We start from the raw sequence: 18,095 nt of genomic DNA, 5'->3' as shown, positions 1-18,095 counted from the left end.
ACTGTGTACATTCAATTTTTTTGAAAACTTTTAAAAAAACTTTGTTTTCCTTCTTTTAGCGCCCTTTTCAAGGACAGGGCAAAAGACATGAGTGACAGTTTGGTCGACTTATCTATGGTTTCACAGTTAGTCAAAGCCTTTGCGTTGCGTGGTTCTGAAAATACGTGTCCGGTGTGGGCGAATTTGATTGGTTGGATCAGCAACCCGGCATCGAATGCCGTAGACGCGGGACTGTTCAATTTGACAAGCGTACTACCAGAGCTATATTATCGGATTCTGGTTGCATTGCTGGCGGCTTACTTTTACAAAGCACCAGCTAGCCTGTGTAGCAAATGTATCTTTCTAAACAATAGTTTTATTTTATACGTAGACTGATGTCGGTCTACTTCGAAAGTAATTGCTTTTTCTAAATTACAGTCGACTAGCCTTCGGAAAATCCACAAATTGGATTAAGAAAATCCGCCTGTGATAGTTAGCCTAGCTGCTACAAACTTGCCTAGCCGCCAGTTACAGTAGACTAGCTAGATTGTGCAAGCTAACTTCGTTAACTTAGTCATGGAGAATAGTTATCAACAGCGTTTTGATTCATCTGGTCGAGATGGAAAACTGCGGAAAAAAGGTTTCACTGGAGCACTTGGGGCGTCATCCCAAGGCACTTCAAGTTTCGAGGAGGGGGAACGAAAACCAAAGTTTGTAAGTAGCAGGCTAACATCACATTATGTAGCAGGTACATGAACAATTGTTACCCCCCCACCTATAGACTGACTAAGTTCAATACAAACATCGGATCAAACTTTGGATAAAAGCGTCTGCTAAATGAATACATGTAAATGGATCAGACGACAGTTGCTAAACTGATTGTCAACAGTTTTTCTGCATGCCAACTTTACAGTAAATTAAAAAGAAACACTTCGTGTTAGCAGTTGACTTTCCGAGGTGGAACATTGGAGTTTCCAGGATATCCATGATGAGATAGGAGCAAACGGTCACTTCCATGAGACTGGGGATGGGTTGCATGTGTCAAATGACTATTTCCTAGCTAACGTCATTCGTTACATTGGAGTAATAGTATGCGTTTAGGCCATGTGCACAAGAATGTGTTCTAGAGCACAAATGACAGAGACAACATGTACAATGATACGCCAATCACCTGTACGGTAAAGTGTACTTCTGTTAGATATGTTATTTGACCGTCATTAAACCTGTCTGGAAGACAAAAAGCTTCATATTGGTCGAGACTGCAGTTTCAGTAGTCGACTTGGTTTTACCAGGGCCAAATCAAATGGGTAAAATTAGCCTAGGATTAAGTGTAGGCTAATCGTATGCGCCCTGTTGTGTCTCTAAACCACGTGAACAAATAGTGCTTAAGTCGACCGTAGGCCTTTAAAGACATACAGTATCAAAGATAAATCGTAAAGATCCTGTAAAGTGGAATTGAAAATGAGTTTGAAGTTCATCACACCACAGAAGAATGTGTTGTTAACTACCCATCCAAATTCGCCTGAAGGAGCTCAATCTCCGCCCCCTCGAATTTATTGAATTTAGCAACAACAGCAACACTCGCTAAATCAATTGCAGATATCAGAACAGACCTACCTGCAGTCTCTTGAGTGTTTTATGTATTAATTACTTTGTCTTTGCATCGTACCAGCTGAGTAACATAATGCAACCGTCTGTGATCTAACACACTTGTATTTAGTCCATGTGGTTTTCAATGCACCATTTGAAAACAGGCTGCCCAGTACCGCACATGCACAATCATGCCTTCACTGAGTGTTTATCCTAAATAACTGTATATACACCAAAACCAAGCTGACTTCAGTCTGGCCAACTTTTTATTCTTTTCATTTTTGTTTCTCATTATAGAAACTGTCTCTTCCCCTTTTGGCAAATCACAACCTGAAAAGTTAATTACTTCTGATGAGACTGACACAGAACTAATGGAGAAACACTCACCGACTAGGAAGACTATTCAAATTCAAATGAAGTGCGGCTGACCTCTGTAGTGTGAGGTGACTGCACAAATATGAAATAAAACGTTTTGGATCCTCATCAGCAGACAGGTTATGTCACCAGTCTAACCTAATGACAGGCTTTGGCGTTACCAATTTCTTCAGATGACAGGTTTGCCAGTGTAATAGTCCTCTCAATCGTGCATGGGAAGCCTAGTCCGCTTTTAGCGTCAGTTTAGGATGACTGTTCAGTTGATGCCGGAGTTTCCTGTCTGGAGGTGGGAGGGAGGTCAACATGTTGTAAGGACAGGTCTGTGAAGTACTCAGCCCTGAGTATTCTCTGAAATGACTTTAAATGGTTCCTTTGGTCCTGGAAGTGCCCAGTTGAGGCAGCAGGTAATTAATACTACCGGTGAACCCGGTGAAGTCACGTTTATTAGGAAAGGTTAAAAAGTATTTTCATAGCTGATTAATATAGAGCCTATAATGACAAAATCTTTGATGCATTTATTATTGTAGGTCTTTTCTAAATCATCCTTGAATTAAGCTTCTGTGTGTCTGCAGTGTACGTGATCAAGGTTTATGGTTGGTACAGTTGTTTTGTACAAGTAGGACTTGACCTATGACACAAAGTGTTTATGAAGCTTTACCAAGTGATACGTGTCATTATTTTAGGCTGGTGCTTCTGTTGCTAGTGTGCGTAGCTGCAATTGTGTTTGTCCACTAGGTGGCACTGCAGTACCAAGAAACTGGGGTGGACCACCTGAGTTGTCGACGTCCAAGACCTGAGAAAGTTGATTTTTTTCTGTACTTCATCTTCGCTCTGATTAAGGTTCGTTTTCAATGCGCTTAAAAGCATGCTTGCGTAATTGGAGCATCGAGGACTGAAAAATTGATTCTATTTGTAAATGTGCCTGTCTTTCTGGTGTTACAGGCTTTTCACAAGGTAAGGAAAATAAATAAATGAATGACAGATTGGAGAGAAAGGACACAGTATCTTACATTTACAGTCCGTAAAATTAATGGCTTTTTTCCCTCTCTTGCTGTGAAAATTCGCTACGGTTTTTAATTAAGATAATGGTTGTTTACTAGAGCTCTGCTTTTCACACAAACATGTGCAAAGGGTTGTCATCATTAAGGATGGAAAAACACACCCATCAAACAAGAATCCTGCTTCTAACTCTGATTCAAACTCAGGAATAATGAAAATGGCCTCTCATCCTTGTGGTTAGCGTCTTTCTGCTTTGTTCAAAATCTTACACACACACACATGCAGCACACCCCACAAGAAAAATCCTAATTAATAAAGCCATCACAATTAAGCCCCTGTGAGTCAGAGGAGCCTGCGATAGCCAAATTGACCAGATTAGTTGGAATGGGCGAGAGCAGGTGTTCCTATTTGTCTGTGACATTCTACTATACCCTTCAGAAGGTATTGTGGTGGCCTAGAACAATCACCTCTACCATCTGGCTGGGCACTCAGGGACTGGTGGGAGGGTTCGAACCGGGAGAGGAACAGAACAGGCGGGGTCAACTGAAACGACAGGAATTACCACCAATTACCGCCAGCAGATTGATTCTCCCGTCCCAGATGTGCTAACTGACTGGCCGTGCAGAGGGAAGTGTGTGCGTGTGTGTGTGTGTGTTTGTCTGTCTGGAGGGGAGATGCTGTTATTTCCAGGCCCTAAACAGCTGGGGGGTAAACAGCTGGGTTCTCCAGAGTGCTGGCCTTCCTCCTCCTCGTCTGCCTCTGTTGTAGGCCCAATCCACGTCTCCAGGCGACGTACGAGACTCTGGCCCATTTACAGTAGGATGGATGGGATTGGTTTAAGGTAATGGAACTCCAGTCAGGTGTGTTAGACAGAAGCCCAAGTGATGCAGGCAGCTCTTTGAGAGATACATATGGATTCAGTTATTGGCACTAATAAAAATCTATACAAACGTGGTTACGGTGTGTTCAAGACAATCTCATTAGGTGCTTAGCGATCACGCCAGGTATTGATTTTGCTACTTTTGCCAGTGTAGTGTTAGTCTTTCATCCAGTGCGATTTTGTTTGGGATTCACGTGTATCGCTGGACGAATGAGAGGGGGAGAGTGTGGGAGAGGGTGAAAAGAGCAGAGGAGTATAAGAAAATAAAAGTTGTGGAGCTTCGGCAGCCGCAGAATAGTATATTGTGGGCACCCAGCACATTTGAAGGTTAGAGGTTGAAAATGGAAGCAACAAACTGTAGGTTTCCTTCCCTCATTGGTAAGCAGTGCGCCGACCCTGTGCTTATTGAACAGAACCCGTTCAGGAGAGGCAATTACAGAATCTGCCAGCGCTAGCCCCATGGTTTATCACAACATGTCCCCCAGCACTAATGGTGCAGTTAACACTCACAACATTCTCCAAATGAAAAAGATCTGACTCCAGATGTACTAAACAAAACCTCTGAAGTGGAAACTAATCAAAGAGGAACAGGCACACTACTTTCGCCTTTGTACTTCTTTATGGTTTGATTATTTTTTTTCTCGGTCAAAAAGCTGCAAAATCCGACTCGTTTATTTGATATCCGGTTTTGAAGCGCTCTTGACTGACGATGGGTTACAAAGTAACGCACCCATCCCGCAAAGCTGGTGAATGATATAATAACCGTACACACCGGAATACTCTTCATTCTATTGCTTGCTTTGACGTGACAGCTGCATGGGTTTGCAGTTGAGAAAAATAGAGTAGACTATGTGACAAAATAGTTTTGACTAAAAATGGATTCTGCGGATAAGGTGGTAGGCTTGTTCACAGGAGCTGTCAATTTCCTATACAGTGGTCGTGGCAATTTGTAGTTGAGTTGATGGTTACTGAACGGTAGCTAGCTAGTCTAACTACTTCAAAAAAAAATCACTATGCGCTATAGTAACTGGATGGCCCTGCCTTTCTATTATGCGATACAAACGTGCTCCTTGATATCAGGCCAAAACAGACTCCTACAAATGTAGCTAGCTCTATAGTCTAATCTGTTATGAATGTTAATTTGGTATTTGGTGGAGTTGACGCATGATTTAAGAGCCCACCTAGCAACCCCTATTATTTCCACTAGCATGGCGGCTAAAGCTAAGCGGGGATTCTCCGAAGTGTCAAAGACCGTGATCAAGACAGTCCCCTATCCCCTCCTTCCCATCCCCTGTACTATGGCTGATCGTCTGACCGTCAACAACACAACGAGCACAAACTGCGGTGCCGCAGTCCCTTGCACTACCGCCTGCAGCAAGTTCACGTGTTCGGTTACCGTTATGGGTTGTCGGTGCTCAGGCGAGCATCTGGCGTCTAGAACACGCAGAACAGATAGCCGTAGCTATCCTGCCCATATCATAAGCCAGGACATGGAGGAACGACAGCACAATGGGAAAATTAAGAGGAAAGATCTTTTCGATGGTCACTTGTTTCCCGCTGTTACCGCTCCCTGCACGCATGGTTGTGTCACGGTATAACGTTTCTTCTTGTACTTTTGATAGCTTACCCAGGCGGTTTGCCCCGCTGCAAGACCGTTACTGTTGCCACGGCAACGGAACGCACAACAAGGTTGCAGCAGCTGTTGCTTCGGTATGGTGAGGATCAGAAACTCGCTGTGTACCACTTTACACACTTCCACGTGCTGACAACTAAGAGGCAGTATGCTACATTTATTAATTTAGCAGAGGCTTCATTACAAGTGCCTGTGAATAGCAGCTATTGTAGGCTATCCTGAATTTTATTTTTTATTTTGGACCCTTGCTGGACAGTTCTATTCATCCATTCTCTCTCTACATTTCGTCCCTTATCAAACATGTCCCGGCTTGAGTAGAACGTTGAGAGAATGCTCAACATGTTCAGAACTTTTTATGGGCACCCTGGGTGGTTGTGGAACATTTCAATCTGGGACCTCAGGTCATCTTCTTCTTTGGTCTAGCCCAGAGGGGCGGTGATGGGAGGTAAATTGAAGATCTTCTCATTCGCACACACCCTCGTACTCGTCCAAGCCTGTGTGGTCTGGGGACATACACGCTCTCTAGGATCTGACCAGACATGAAAACAGTTGCCCTCTCTGTGTGTACGTGGTGCTTGTTGAATGGGCAGCTGTGGAGACAAATCACCAGGTGCTTCCCACGAGGCGTGACAGAACAGCAGGGACTGACTGACTGACTGACTGACTGGGACTGGACTTGATCAGGATTCAGCATTTCCCAGTTTCTCGTTCCTGCCTTCCTGCCTGCCTGTCTGTCTTATCTGCCTGCACGTCTATGTGCCTGTCTCTCTCTCTGCCTGTCTGTCTTATCTGCCTGCACGTCTATGTGCCTGTCTCTCTCTCTCTGCCTGCCTGTCTTATCTGCCTGCACGTCTATGTGCCTGTCTCTCTCTCTGCCTGCCTGTCTGTCTTATCTGCCTGCACGTCTATGTGCCTGTCTCTCTCTCTGCTTGCCTGTCTCATCTGCCTGCACGTCTATGTGCCTGTCTCTCTCTTTGCTTGCCTGTCTCATCTGCCTGCACGTCTATGTGCCTGTCTCTCTCTTTGCTTGCCTGTCTCATCTGCCTGCACGTCTATGTGCCTGTCTCTCTCTTTGCTTGCCTGTCTCATCTGCCTGCACGTCTATGTGCCTGTCTCTCTCTTTGCTTGCCTGTCTCATCTGCCTGCACGTCTATGTGCCTGTCTCTCTCTTTGCTTGCCTGTCTCATCTGCCTGCACGTCTATGTGCCTGTCTCTCTCTTTGCTTGCCTGTCTCATCTGCCTGCACGTCTATGTGCCTGCCTGACTGTTTGAGTCTGATGGGCAGCCTTGAACATAATTGGCTACCTTCACCTTGGAGTTGTATGCAACACAGGGCAGATTGATTTTAATCGGCTGCAATTACAAGGCCCCCGCCCTGCACTGCTTTGTTGTGTAACAGGTTAGGCTTCATTCATGCACACTCATCCAGTCATCCATTTTACTCTCTGACCTTCACAGTGGCATTCTCTCTCTCTCTCTCTCTCTCTCTCTCTCTCTCTCTCTCTCTCTCTCTCTCTCTCTCTCTCTCTCTCTCTCTCTCTGCCTCTCTGCCTCTCTGCCTCTCTGCCTCTCTGCCTCTCTGCCTCTCTGCCTCTCTGCCTCTCTGCCTCTCTGCCTCTCTGCCTCTCTCTGTCTCTCTGTCTCTCTGTCTCTGGTGTTCCACAATGTGATTTGCCCCCCTCCCCCTGGTTCTTGTGACAATCTACGTGTTGTTGTTGCGACCAGTGGACTTCGACTCCTAATTGAAAGATGCGTTATCGAAGTTTAATTAAAAGGGACGTGGAGATTGCGTGGGAAGGTGAAATAAATCCAGTCTGGTGGAGCCTACTGCAAATTGCTCTACAGGCCAGGACATGTTCCTTGTTCCTGCTAACAGATGTGATTGGTCTTTACCCCCCCCACCACCACCAGTCCTCCTAGGTCACTTTGACTTCATGGCCTCAATTTGGAGCAAAAATCTACCACCTTCTGTCTGCGCACTCTTTGAGAAGTCCTAGGTATTTTCAGCCTAAGTAATAGGCTGGCAACGGCCTTTCTAGTTAGACCTTAACTCGCCAATTAATTGATATTGATTGATTTGTTATTTAATAAATAGACTTATACAATATCAGATGCAAATAAGGATTAGTAAGTAATGATGGAGTTCCCCAGAGAAAAGCAGTTCATGGCTCATGCGAGGACTGAGCCGGAAGGTTAAACTGAAGTGATTTTGATATCTGGGACACACTCAGTGTAATGGCACTCAGTTTGTTTAGGGAATGACTTTGAGCTGGATCAAGCTGAACAAGCCTAGATAAAGAAAAGACCTGGGTAAAGGCATATTTGTAATTGTATGGGAAACTGGAGTTGACTAATATGCATAAAAATCCTTATTTTGTGGTTATTTCTAAAGGTGCTGGTTGGTTTGTGCTTTGTCAGAAGGGTTATTTGGCAGGAACAGAAAGGGGAGGGTGTGTGTCATGTTTGTTTATGTTGAGTGATTTGCTGTAATGGGCTCCTCGACTCAGTGCGTTATGAGGACTGACTCTGTGAGATAAATCCGCTCACAGTGCAAACGTAATGTGATTTAGTGTGTGTGTGTGTGTGTGTCTGTGTGGGGTTTAGTGTTGGAGAATGAAAGACACCTGGATAACCTGCAGACAGCTTTAACGAGACTATTTTAATTAACCAACATTGACCTTGCTGGTTTTTATCAGTGTTGTGACACGTTTTACCTGTAAGTGGTAATTAGGTGAACTTTCTGGAAAAATGCTACAGTTGCCTTCCAGTATTAGCACACCATGTTTCTAACCTCTGAAAATGAAATAATTGTATTATTTCCGATAATAATAATAGTATTATTTGAGGTACCTGGTATGACTTGAATATGGTAAAGTGGTGCATAGCTCTGTTTGTTCTAGCATGTGTGATATAGCTCATATGTTCTGGTGTATATTGTGTATGGTTTAAGGTGTGGATGTTTATAGTTTGTTCTAGTGTGTGTGTGTTCTAGCTTGTTCTAGTGTGGATGTTCTGGCCATATTGGGGGTGGTTGGCGGGCGGTCTGCAGCAGGTGGGTTCCATGCTGGCTTATTGAATCAGTGACATCTCTCATGCTGTGAGCCTCCCGGCTCATGTCAGAGGTATCTGCCAATATATCTCCCCCCTCCTCCCTCACCCACCCTCATCCACCCCCCCCCCCCCCCCCCCCACACACACACACAACCCTACTTATCTTTTGGTCCTATCATAATTTCACTTGTCAGCAAATTTGACTCTACTACGTTCTGTACTCTGTCTTCTCTCCGCATGCTAGTATTAATGTTGATTTAATTTGATTTGAGTATGAGTCTTCTCTTCCTCTGCAAGCTAGTATGAGTCTTATCCTCCTCTGCATGCTAGTATGAGTCTTCTCCTCTTCTCTGCATGCTAGTATGAGTCTTCTCCTCCTCTCTGCATGCTAGTATGAGTCTTCTCCTCTTCTCTGCATGCTAGTATGAGTCTTCTCCTCCTCTGCAAGCTAGTATGAGTCTTCTCCTCTTCTCTGCATGCTAGTATGAGTCTTCTCCTCTTCTCTGCATGCTAGTATGAGTCTTCTCTTCTCTGCATGCTAGTATGAGTCTTCTCCTCCTCTGCATGCTAGTATGAGTCTTCTCCTCCTCTGCATGCTAGTATGAGTCTTCTCCTCTTCTCTGCATGCTAGTATGAGTCTTCTCCTCCTCTCTGCATGCTAGTAGAGTCTTCTCTCCCCTCGCAATAAACTGATTTGGAATTTGCCCATATTCTCCATCCGCTTTGCTAAGAAGCCGGATCTAAACTGCAGACGAGACAGGCGGCAGTCACAGTTTGAGTGTCTTTGCACGTCCTGTTTGACAACTCTCACAGCCGCATTGATCAAATTCCGACGTCTCCATTAAGCTTTTGACAGGCCTCTGTGCTCATGTCTACAAACGTAAAACAAAGAGGTGTTACACAGAAGCATTTATATCCATAAAAAGCTCAGATTTTTTTTTATGTCAGAAAGAATCGATTTGGATTCCGAACTGCGCCTTCCAGAACTGAAAACAGTTCTGCCCAAAACCTTTTCTCAGAGGATTCTTCTCTCGTTTTTCCTATTGTAGCTCTTTTTAGTTTTTAGATTGATTTGCCCTTTGTTTTCTGTGTATCTGCTGTTGTTCCCACAGTTCAGCTCCCTGCGTACCTGGCCTGATGTGTCCTGATATTTACACCGGCTGTAAGAAACAAGCTAGGTCCTCTTTCCCCCTAATAAGGCTCTGTGAAAAGCACTGTCTCTCAGAGAGTACTGGAGTGCTGCTTCTAATAAGGGCACTGGCTTTGTCTGAAAGAAGCTTTCTTATAGGCCTAATGCAGTCAGGCCAGGCGTGATATATTGAACACCCTGACTGTAATTTGCTTTGAGATGGAGGTGTACTTAGCAAACACACACACGTAAAAGAACAAGAGTGTTAGAAACCACATCAGTGTCCATCACCTCCTTTCTGCTCATAATACCCCAGGTCGTGGTGAGTTTGTGGTGCCCAGATGTGGAAGTTCTTGTGCAGGGCCTCAGTGGAACTTCAAGCAGTGGAACTGTGCCATCAGTGCTTCTGGTCTGCACGACTCTGACCATGAAGCTGTTAGAGCAAGACACACATACACACACTTCTTAACCCTTGTGTTATCTTCGGGTCATTCTGACCCATCAGTCATTGTGACCCACCGTCGTATTGCGACAACTTTACCACATACAAAAACAAAGTGAAGCATTTTCTTTTAACCGTTGGGCTGTCTCAGACCCCCCACATTGCAAAGGTTAAAAGAAAATAATTTTTATTTGTTTTTGTATTGGGTAAAATTGGGTAAACACAACGATGGTTGCCGAAGGCAGCACGAGGGTTAAGCAGTGCCACAATACTAGATGAGATACCTCCACTGCTTTCACTGCTGGCCCAAAGCTACAAACTCATATCTGATGTGGTGACATGTTGAGGTTGTGTGAGTGCTGCTGTTTCTCCGCTAGCTGCTCGGAAATGTTCTTTCTTGGATCCTTTTTTGGCGGTAACATCAGCCCTGTGGGTACCGTCATCGGCTGTTCAAACACTTTCAATAGAGTAATGTCAAGTTTGACGATGTGCAAGACATATAGCCACTACACACATGGGCCATGGCAGGTTATGCAGGGATTCCCGCACAAAATGTGTTAGTTAAGGTGGTACGGTGGGGTTTGCCGGTGGAGCTTGGGGGGTGGGGGACCCTGGTATGGCTTGGTTGGGCTACAGCCACACCAAGAATTGTGTTAGCCCCACCATGAAACAAGCAAGAACATTGTGTATTCTATTGTGTATGTATTCACATTGAAATTCAGATATTGACTTGAGCCCCTTGACTGTATGGAATACTTAAATAGTGTTGCAAATAACCAAGACCCATGTCAGAATGTCAAAATGCAAAAACACAATAATTTACATATTGGGCCAGGTCAAGTTTAGGACGGTTAATTTTGCTCTTCGGGACTGTACTATGAGGGAAAAAAGTGAGTTGCGAGCTCTGCAATAGAGTACAGTTTAGTAGAGTCCTCATCAATAATGCAAACCTATTATTTAAAAGAAATCGCAAATATATTTTCAACCTTTAGAAACTTTTCTAAAAATTGTAGAGACAAATGACATGCCGTTGTGTAAATAAGATAAATAACATACGGCCATTTAATTTGTTTAATATTAAGAGATGATTAACTTTCATGTGCATGTATGTGTGTATCTATATATGTTCAGTCAGTGCTTTAAAGTTATAGCGATAACAAATTGTAAGATTATTTATTACGTTCCATTACTCTTCAGAACTCGGCATTTAATTGTCTTAATTGGAGACGTGCTTTCATTTCGGTTTAGCGTCTGTGATTTTTACTAAATGTTCAACCAAATGGTTTTATTTGTTTAAAATGCACTCTGTATATTCACCGTAGCCTCCCGGTGTGTCTTTCTCGATAACGAACGCCTGCGAGTGTAGATGCGTGATTATATAATCTCATTATAAATTGAAGATTCCAAGCACACTGTAATTTCAGTGCTCAGCTGCAGTCGTGTTTTAAGATCATCCATAACATTTTGAAGCAGCAGGGATCGAAAGATTAACAGTGTCAATGGACGAGTTCATGGTATACCTAGGTGCTTGCCTTGAGCTTTTTTCCCCCTCCTTGAACCCTTTCCCGATTTGTTATTGACCTCCACTTGCTAGTTTTCCACGAACCGTCCAGCAAGTTACCCTCTCTTTCCTGTCGATCAAACCGATGAAGTCTGTGTTGTGTTGTTTTTCCTCCTGGTCCAAGTAAAGGTGTTCTCCGTGAGCCGCTGATCGATCTCAAGCAGCGCCACATGTTTGCTCAACCGTACCTATTTGTTTTGACTTCTCTAATGAAGTAGGACTGATGGAGAGAGTCGCATGGCCAAGCCCCTGATACGTCGCATTGTTACCTCAACACCCGGCGTGTTTGTGTGTGTGTGTGTGTGTGTGTGTATATAGACGCTTGTCTTTGCTGGAATGTGTTTACGTTCCAGTGAAAGAGCATGTACACCTCCTGAATTAATAGCGTATGTAAATGTTGCGCGCCGGAGAAGGTTACAGTTTGAGCGATTGTAATGTGCACCATCTGGGCGGCGACTGAAGCGTCTCCGAACAGAGTAGTGCGATCGGACTGCTAAATAACCCATGACCTCTCCGAGACAAACAGAGCTACATTAGCAGCCAGGGGCAAGGTTAGCCCATGCCTTGACAATGATTCTTCTCATGGCCAGTGAACAGGGTCAACGCGGTGGTTAAAATAGTTGAGAGAGAGTGAAATCACCCTCGGCGCAGAGATAAATGATGCAGGGACGCTGTAGAACGCTCCATTTCCTCTCCACTTGTGTGGAGCGAAGTAATGAGAGTTTTTGAAGTAAATTAGGGATTTGAGCAATTGGAATGGTCTCAACAGGAGATGTTGCAGCCTGTAAGTCTGTGACTTGCCTAATTGACCCCAGGATCAGTGTGTCCTGCGCTAGGGAATAGTTACCAAAGCTGTCCGTTGGATGAAAGTTTTTGGGAGTTTGGACTATTGTGGTATCAAAATAGATTTTGATCCCATTTTCAAACAGTCAACGCCTAATTGCCGTCAAATTTAACATTCATGCAGCAGACATATGTCTACCTATATAGCATAAATTGTCAGGAAGTGGGCGTTGGAGAGATTGAGTTATTCACTCGCTACTCCCTCTTTGGTTCAATAATTATGCATCCAATTATCTTGTCATATATACATATATGCACACATTTCTTCCACGCTCTGTGGGCTAAGCGGTGAATTGATCTGAGGGGAGAGCTATTACCTCTGGACACATGGCGATTGTTCAACCTCCCTTCCCTAGTCTATTCTTTATTTCTCCCAGACCCTAATTCTTTCCCTGTCCGCGGAGTAAAAATGATCTTGCCAGAAAGTCATTAGCGCAGCCGCATTGACAGGTGGACGTGTTTTATACGTCGCGTTGTGGATTTTATGTTAATTAAAGGCTGGCCGTATTGATTGATGTGCCTGGGTGTTTGCGCGGAGTGGCGTCTAAGCGCTAGGGAGAAGTGGAAGTCTCCGAACCTAACCTTTTCCCGTCAATAGTTTTTCATGCTCAGATTGAAATAGGTTATTGGATCCACTCTTTTCAACACTTTGTACTATACAGGAAAAAACACCGTCTCGAAATTTGCAGCTTTGACAAGATCATCCTGTGTCGAGTTTCGCGCCTGTGTGACTGATTCAATCGTGCCACTTAACGTGGTGGAACTTAACGGCAAAGCTAATTAAATAGGAAGATTGTAGAGGCCACTACACGAAAATACACAGATGGTTTTTCTCTGACTGAATAGAGACGCTTTGGTACTAACAAGCCCGCAAAAACATTGTGTTATTAAATGGCGTAAAACTATTGTTTAGTCACTTAAAGCCCTATGGCGTACTTTCGCGATAAACACTTTAATTCTCTACTAGGTCTGCACTTATGTTTTCTGTAAAGTAAACCATACAACATATTCAACTCTGATCCAATAAATTTATATTTTGATTAAATGCGGTTGTGTAGAACCCTTTTATTCTTCGCTGCAGATCAGAGCTCTCTGCTGTTGAGGGAAAAAAAAAATCACAATTCCCACTTGATGTGTTTTCCATGGAGAAGAAAGCTATTTCTGTAACCATGGGAGCTGGACCTGTGTTGATCCTGGCCAGGTAGTGCATGCTGGCTAAACCTGCAGTAGGACGACATTAACCTACAAATGTACTCAAGTCCCTCTGAGAAATCAGGGCTTAGTCTAAATCACACACACACACACACACACACACACACACACACACACACACACACACACACACACACACACACACACACACACACACACACACACACACCATGTCTGCAGCTGTACATGAAGACCATGTCCAGGTTTGCTGGGTTCACACGTTATTCACTTTTACCTAGTAGCTAAGAGCCTTGACTACTAAACAGGTGCATATATTATCTGCTGCATATCATGAATTACAATTGTGCCCATAAAACATATCAGTCCAGTGAAACCTTATGTGGTGTCTGAGCCAAAATGGCGTCTGATGTTACTGTTGCTCGGGGAAACTGATCTGGTGTCACGCATCAAGAGCCTCTGTTAACATCTCTCTTCACTGGGCCACTGTTGATGATGTAGTCAGTGATATAATTGGGGGATTGTGTCTGAAAAGGCTTGTTTCAATGGAAGTGACTTGTAGTCTGATGATGTTGCGTCACTGCCACCTCATCTGACAGTGTTGCTTCACCTTGTGACCTAACCATTCTCTCTCCTCTCCCTCTCTCTCCCCCCCTCCTCTCCCCACCTCCTCTCTCCCCTCCTCCCCTCTCTCCTCCTCTCCCCCCCCTCCCCTCTCTCCTCCTTTCTCTCCCTCTCCTCTCCCCCCTCCTCCTCCTCTCTCCCCCCCCCCTCCCCTCTCCTCTCTCCCCTCCCCTCTCCTCTCCTCCTCTCCTGTAGCACGTGAGCATCAGACACCTGACTGGCGACGTGGTGAGACTCTTCATTCTCTTTCTTACGGCTGCTTTTCTTTTCTTTTTTCTACTTTACTTCATGTCTTGTCCCCTGTTTTAGCTTACCTGTTTTTTGCTCAAAAACAGTGTGGACGAGTAATGGCCCTGTCATCATTATAACATCTATCATAGCATGGCTTGAAATACTCCTCCCTCCCTCCCTCCCTCCCTCCCTCCCTCCCTCCCTCCCTCCCTCCCTCCCTCCCTCCCTCCCTCCCTCCCTCCCTCCCTCCCTCCCTCCCTCCCTCCCTCCCTCCCTCCCTCCCTCCCTCCCTCCCTCCCTCCCTCCCTCCCTCCCTCCCTCCCTCCCTCCCTCCCTCCCTCCCTCCCTCCCTCCCTCCCTCCCTCCCTCCCTCCACTAACCCCGCCAGTTTAAAGGCAGCATTACCTTTCCCTGTTCTGACCCCCATCAGGTTCTTCTCTCCCCCCTCTCCTCTCCTCCCCTCCCCTCTCCCTGACCGGCCTGCTTTAACCTGTTCAGGGATCTTGCTCTAATGCGCCTCCATCTTTAATTTGGGACCTGGTAGATGCAGTCAGAGGAAGGGGCGCGGAGGTTGTTGTTGAAAGCCCTGACGGGTGTGAACAGGTGTGGTGATTTGGGGAGAGTGAAAGGGACTCGTTTGTTCAAAGGCTGCGTGTCGGTCGTGATGAGCTAGTTCAGAGCAAGCTGGTCCCCTGCTAACACTAATGCATGTTTAACCAATAATGTCTCTCTCTGTCTTCTCGCCTCTCCGTTTTTTCACGTACTTTCTGTCTCATGCCCTCATTCTGGTCCTCTCTCTCTCCCTGCGTGTTTATCTCTTGGCTGTGTGTTTCTTGTACGCTGGTTTGGCTGCATGTTCTCCCTCGGTTCGTTGCTAGCCATTTAAAGTGATAAAAATGCCTTAAAGAAAGCAAAAATGTTCCTGCGCACAAAGATGATATGTTATTAGAGATGGAGGATAAAGAAAGGAAGGGAACACGAAATGGATCGGTAATTCCACCTCTCACACGTGCGCACACACATACACACACACACACTCGCACTCCCTTCGTGACATCTGTCGCTGATTCCCGTGGATAAGATGCAGTGATAACAGCATACATCTAATCTCATTACACAGATGATTGTCATGTGGAAGTCTTCCTCTCCCCATCCACCCGACAGCATGAAGCTATCCTCTGTGGTGGATATCCAACAAGCCTTAAACCCTGTCCTTCTCTCTCTCTGGCCACGCGCCACACTGAGAGAAGAGGGAGCCTGTTAACGCGGCAGGATGATGCTGTTCTTGTTGTTTTGGGAGGGGTGGTGGGGAAGTTTGGGCCTGTGCTCTGCCTGACTGGTCCGGTCCTCACTGGGCCGTCAGCACGCCTGGCTGTGCTCTGCCTGACGGTGTGTGCAGCACGGGGCTGGTCCGGTCCTCACTGGGCCGTCAGCACGCCTGGCTGTGCTCTGCCTGACGGTGTGTGCAGCACGGGGCTGGTCCGGTCCTCACTGGGCCGTCAGCATGCCTGGCTGTGCTCTGCCTGACGGTGTGTGCAGCACGGGGCTGGTCCGGTCCTCACTGGGCCGTCAGCACGCCTGGATGAGACGACGGGCCGTGAGGCTGTGTTTACCTGTCTGGCCTGGTGCTGTGAGGATTCTTACCTTTTCCTTTGATCTTTCTCCCCATGTCTCTCTCTCACTTTTTCTGTCTGTCTCCCTCTGTCTCTCTCTCTCTGTCTCTCTCTCTGTCTCTCTCTCTGTCTCTCTCTCTCTCTCTCTCTCTCTCTCTCTCTGTCTCTCTCTCTGTCTCTCTCTGTCTCTCTCTCTCTCTCTCTAGCTGGACAGGTTTGCCAGTATTCGTATCCCAGGCAGCAAGAAGGATCGCCCTCCTCTTCCTCACCTAAAACCTTCCTCCTCCAGCGACTGGTCCTCCTCCTCCTCGTCGGCCGAGTTTGAGGAGCTCTCCTCCAAGATCACGTCTGAGAAGGAGATCCTGGCTCTGTTTGAGAAGATGATGGTAGGTGTCCGAAGGCTCTCGCCAGGCGCCTTGACGGTCTGACAAACCTCTTCTTGTTTGGACGTCTGTGGGGAGAAATTGAAGACTGGCTTGAATGCAGAGTGAAGGGTACGAGGCAGGCACATGGGCTGGCGGGTATATTCACACACACTCTCACACACACACACACACACACACACACACACACACACACACACACACACACACACACACACACACACACACACACACACACACACACACACTCAAGCTCTCTCTCAAACACATACACACACACGCTTGCCTAAATATATACACTGGGGAGTATACACACACACACACACACACACACACACACACACACACACACACAGAATCAATAATCCGTTTGCCGTTTGCCTGCTTCCCTACCTCTCTCTGTCTCTCTCTTTTCTAACTCGGAAACCAAAAACAGCTTCAGCCACAGGCGATGTGGGTGGAGATGTACATCCACACTGTGTTTACCATATCATTTGCTTTCGCTTTTGCAAAAGTGCACCCGTCTTCCACCGGATTTGCTTTGACATTTGTAACTATTTCAAAGTGGCCACGTTTGTTACATCATCTTATTCATTTGGCTCACTCGCAAGCTCAGCGACAGCCAATAGTCTGACTGCGGCTAATCCCCACTCAGTTTTTTTTCAAGTTTCTTCCTTACACATCTCAACCCTACACCCTACCCCCTTTGTAAAACTTCTCAACAGATCTACCAATAAGAAGTTTTCTCTCCTCTGGACTCTTTCTGAGTGTGTGTGCCTTTTCTCTACACAGAGACAGACCTACTAGCACTACTTCTGAGGAAATGTCAACTGGAATTAACTGGATTGTGTCTGGCTCCTGACTGAGAGATACACACACACACACACACACACACACACACACGCACACACAACCTTGTCTGCCCTGACCATGAGCTAAAGAAAATTCCAGAAATCGAGAATTTATTTCAGTCTAGTTGAAAACCCAGGGTCGTGTTCTGAAAGTTCTGAACAATGTTTGTCACGTACAAAGCCTCCGTTACTTTTGTACGTGACATGCTCAGATCTGTGGGAGCAGAAAGGAGTTTGAAAGTCCTCTGCTGACCCAGGAAACGCTGCTGCTTTCTCTCACGCTGCTTCCCAAGGGTGAAGGTCGGGTTAGCCCACTCAGCGCCGCTGTCATCTGCCCCATCCAGAACCTCGTCTCCTCTCTTTTCAGCTCTTTTTTTTTCCTCTTTTCTTAATCTATCCAATTATGTTCCGCGTCGCTTTCTGTTAGTAGTTGTGTGGGCAGCTGGCTGGAGGCCTGTGCCTAGAAGTGAGCCCGGCTCAGAGAGGGCTGTGATGGAACGCTGTTGAAACAGGGGGCTGGAGAAATCTCTGACGCACTCAGGAGAGATGTGCGTGTCTAGAGATGGATGACCGTCTTCCTTTTTAACATCAGTCTCCATCCGAAACGTTTCGAAACTTGACCAGTCCAGACGGCGGCACGTGTCCAAAAAACTCGTCCAAAAATCGTTCTCTCCGACATCACTCTCACGCGTAGCCTATTTTGGTTTCAGGAGCCACGGTACATTAATTCGTCCTTTTTAC

General features: G+C 45.8%; 1 protein-coding gene across 1 annotated transcript in view; it reads left to right on the top strand.

The window, feature by feature from the left end:
- Nucleotides 1-555: 555 nt before the first annotated feature.
- The window catches only part of diaph3 (diaphanous-related formin 3), a 124,731-nt gene continuing 107,191 nt past the window's right edge, over nt 556-18,095 (top strand). Inside the window, 3 exon segments of the mRNA XM_067260952.1 lie at nt 556-693; nt 14,472-14,504; nt 16,327-16,506. Coding sequence (XP_067117053.1) covers nt 556-693; nt 14,472-14,504; nt 16,327-16,506 — 351 coding nt within the window.

Source organism: Osmerus mordax, chromosome 22 (assembly GCF_038355195.1).
Source record: "Osmerus mordax isolate fOsmMor3 chromosome 22, fOsmMor3.pri, whole genome shotgun sequence".
NCBI lineage: Eukaryota > Metazoa > Chordata > Actinopteri > Osmeriformes > Osmeridae > Osmerus > Osmerus mordax.
Note: the sequence above shows the minus strand (reverse complement) of the source record. Positions and strands in the feature narration are given on the sequence as shown.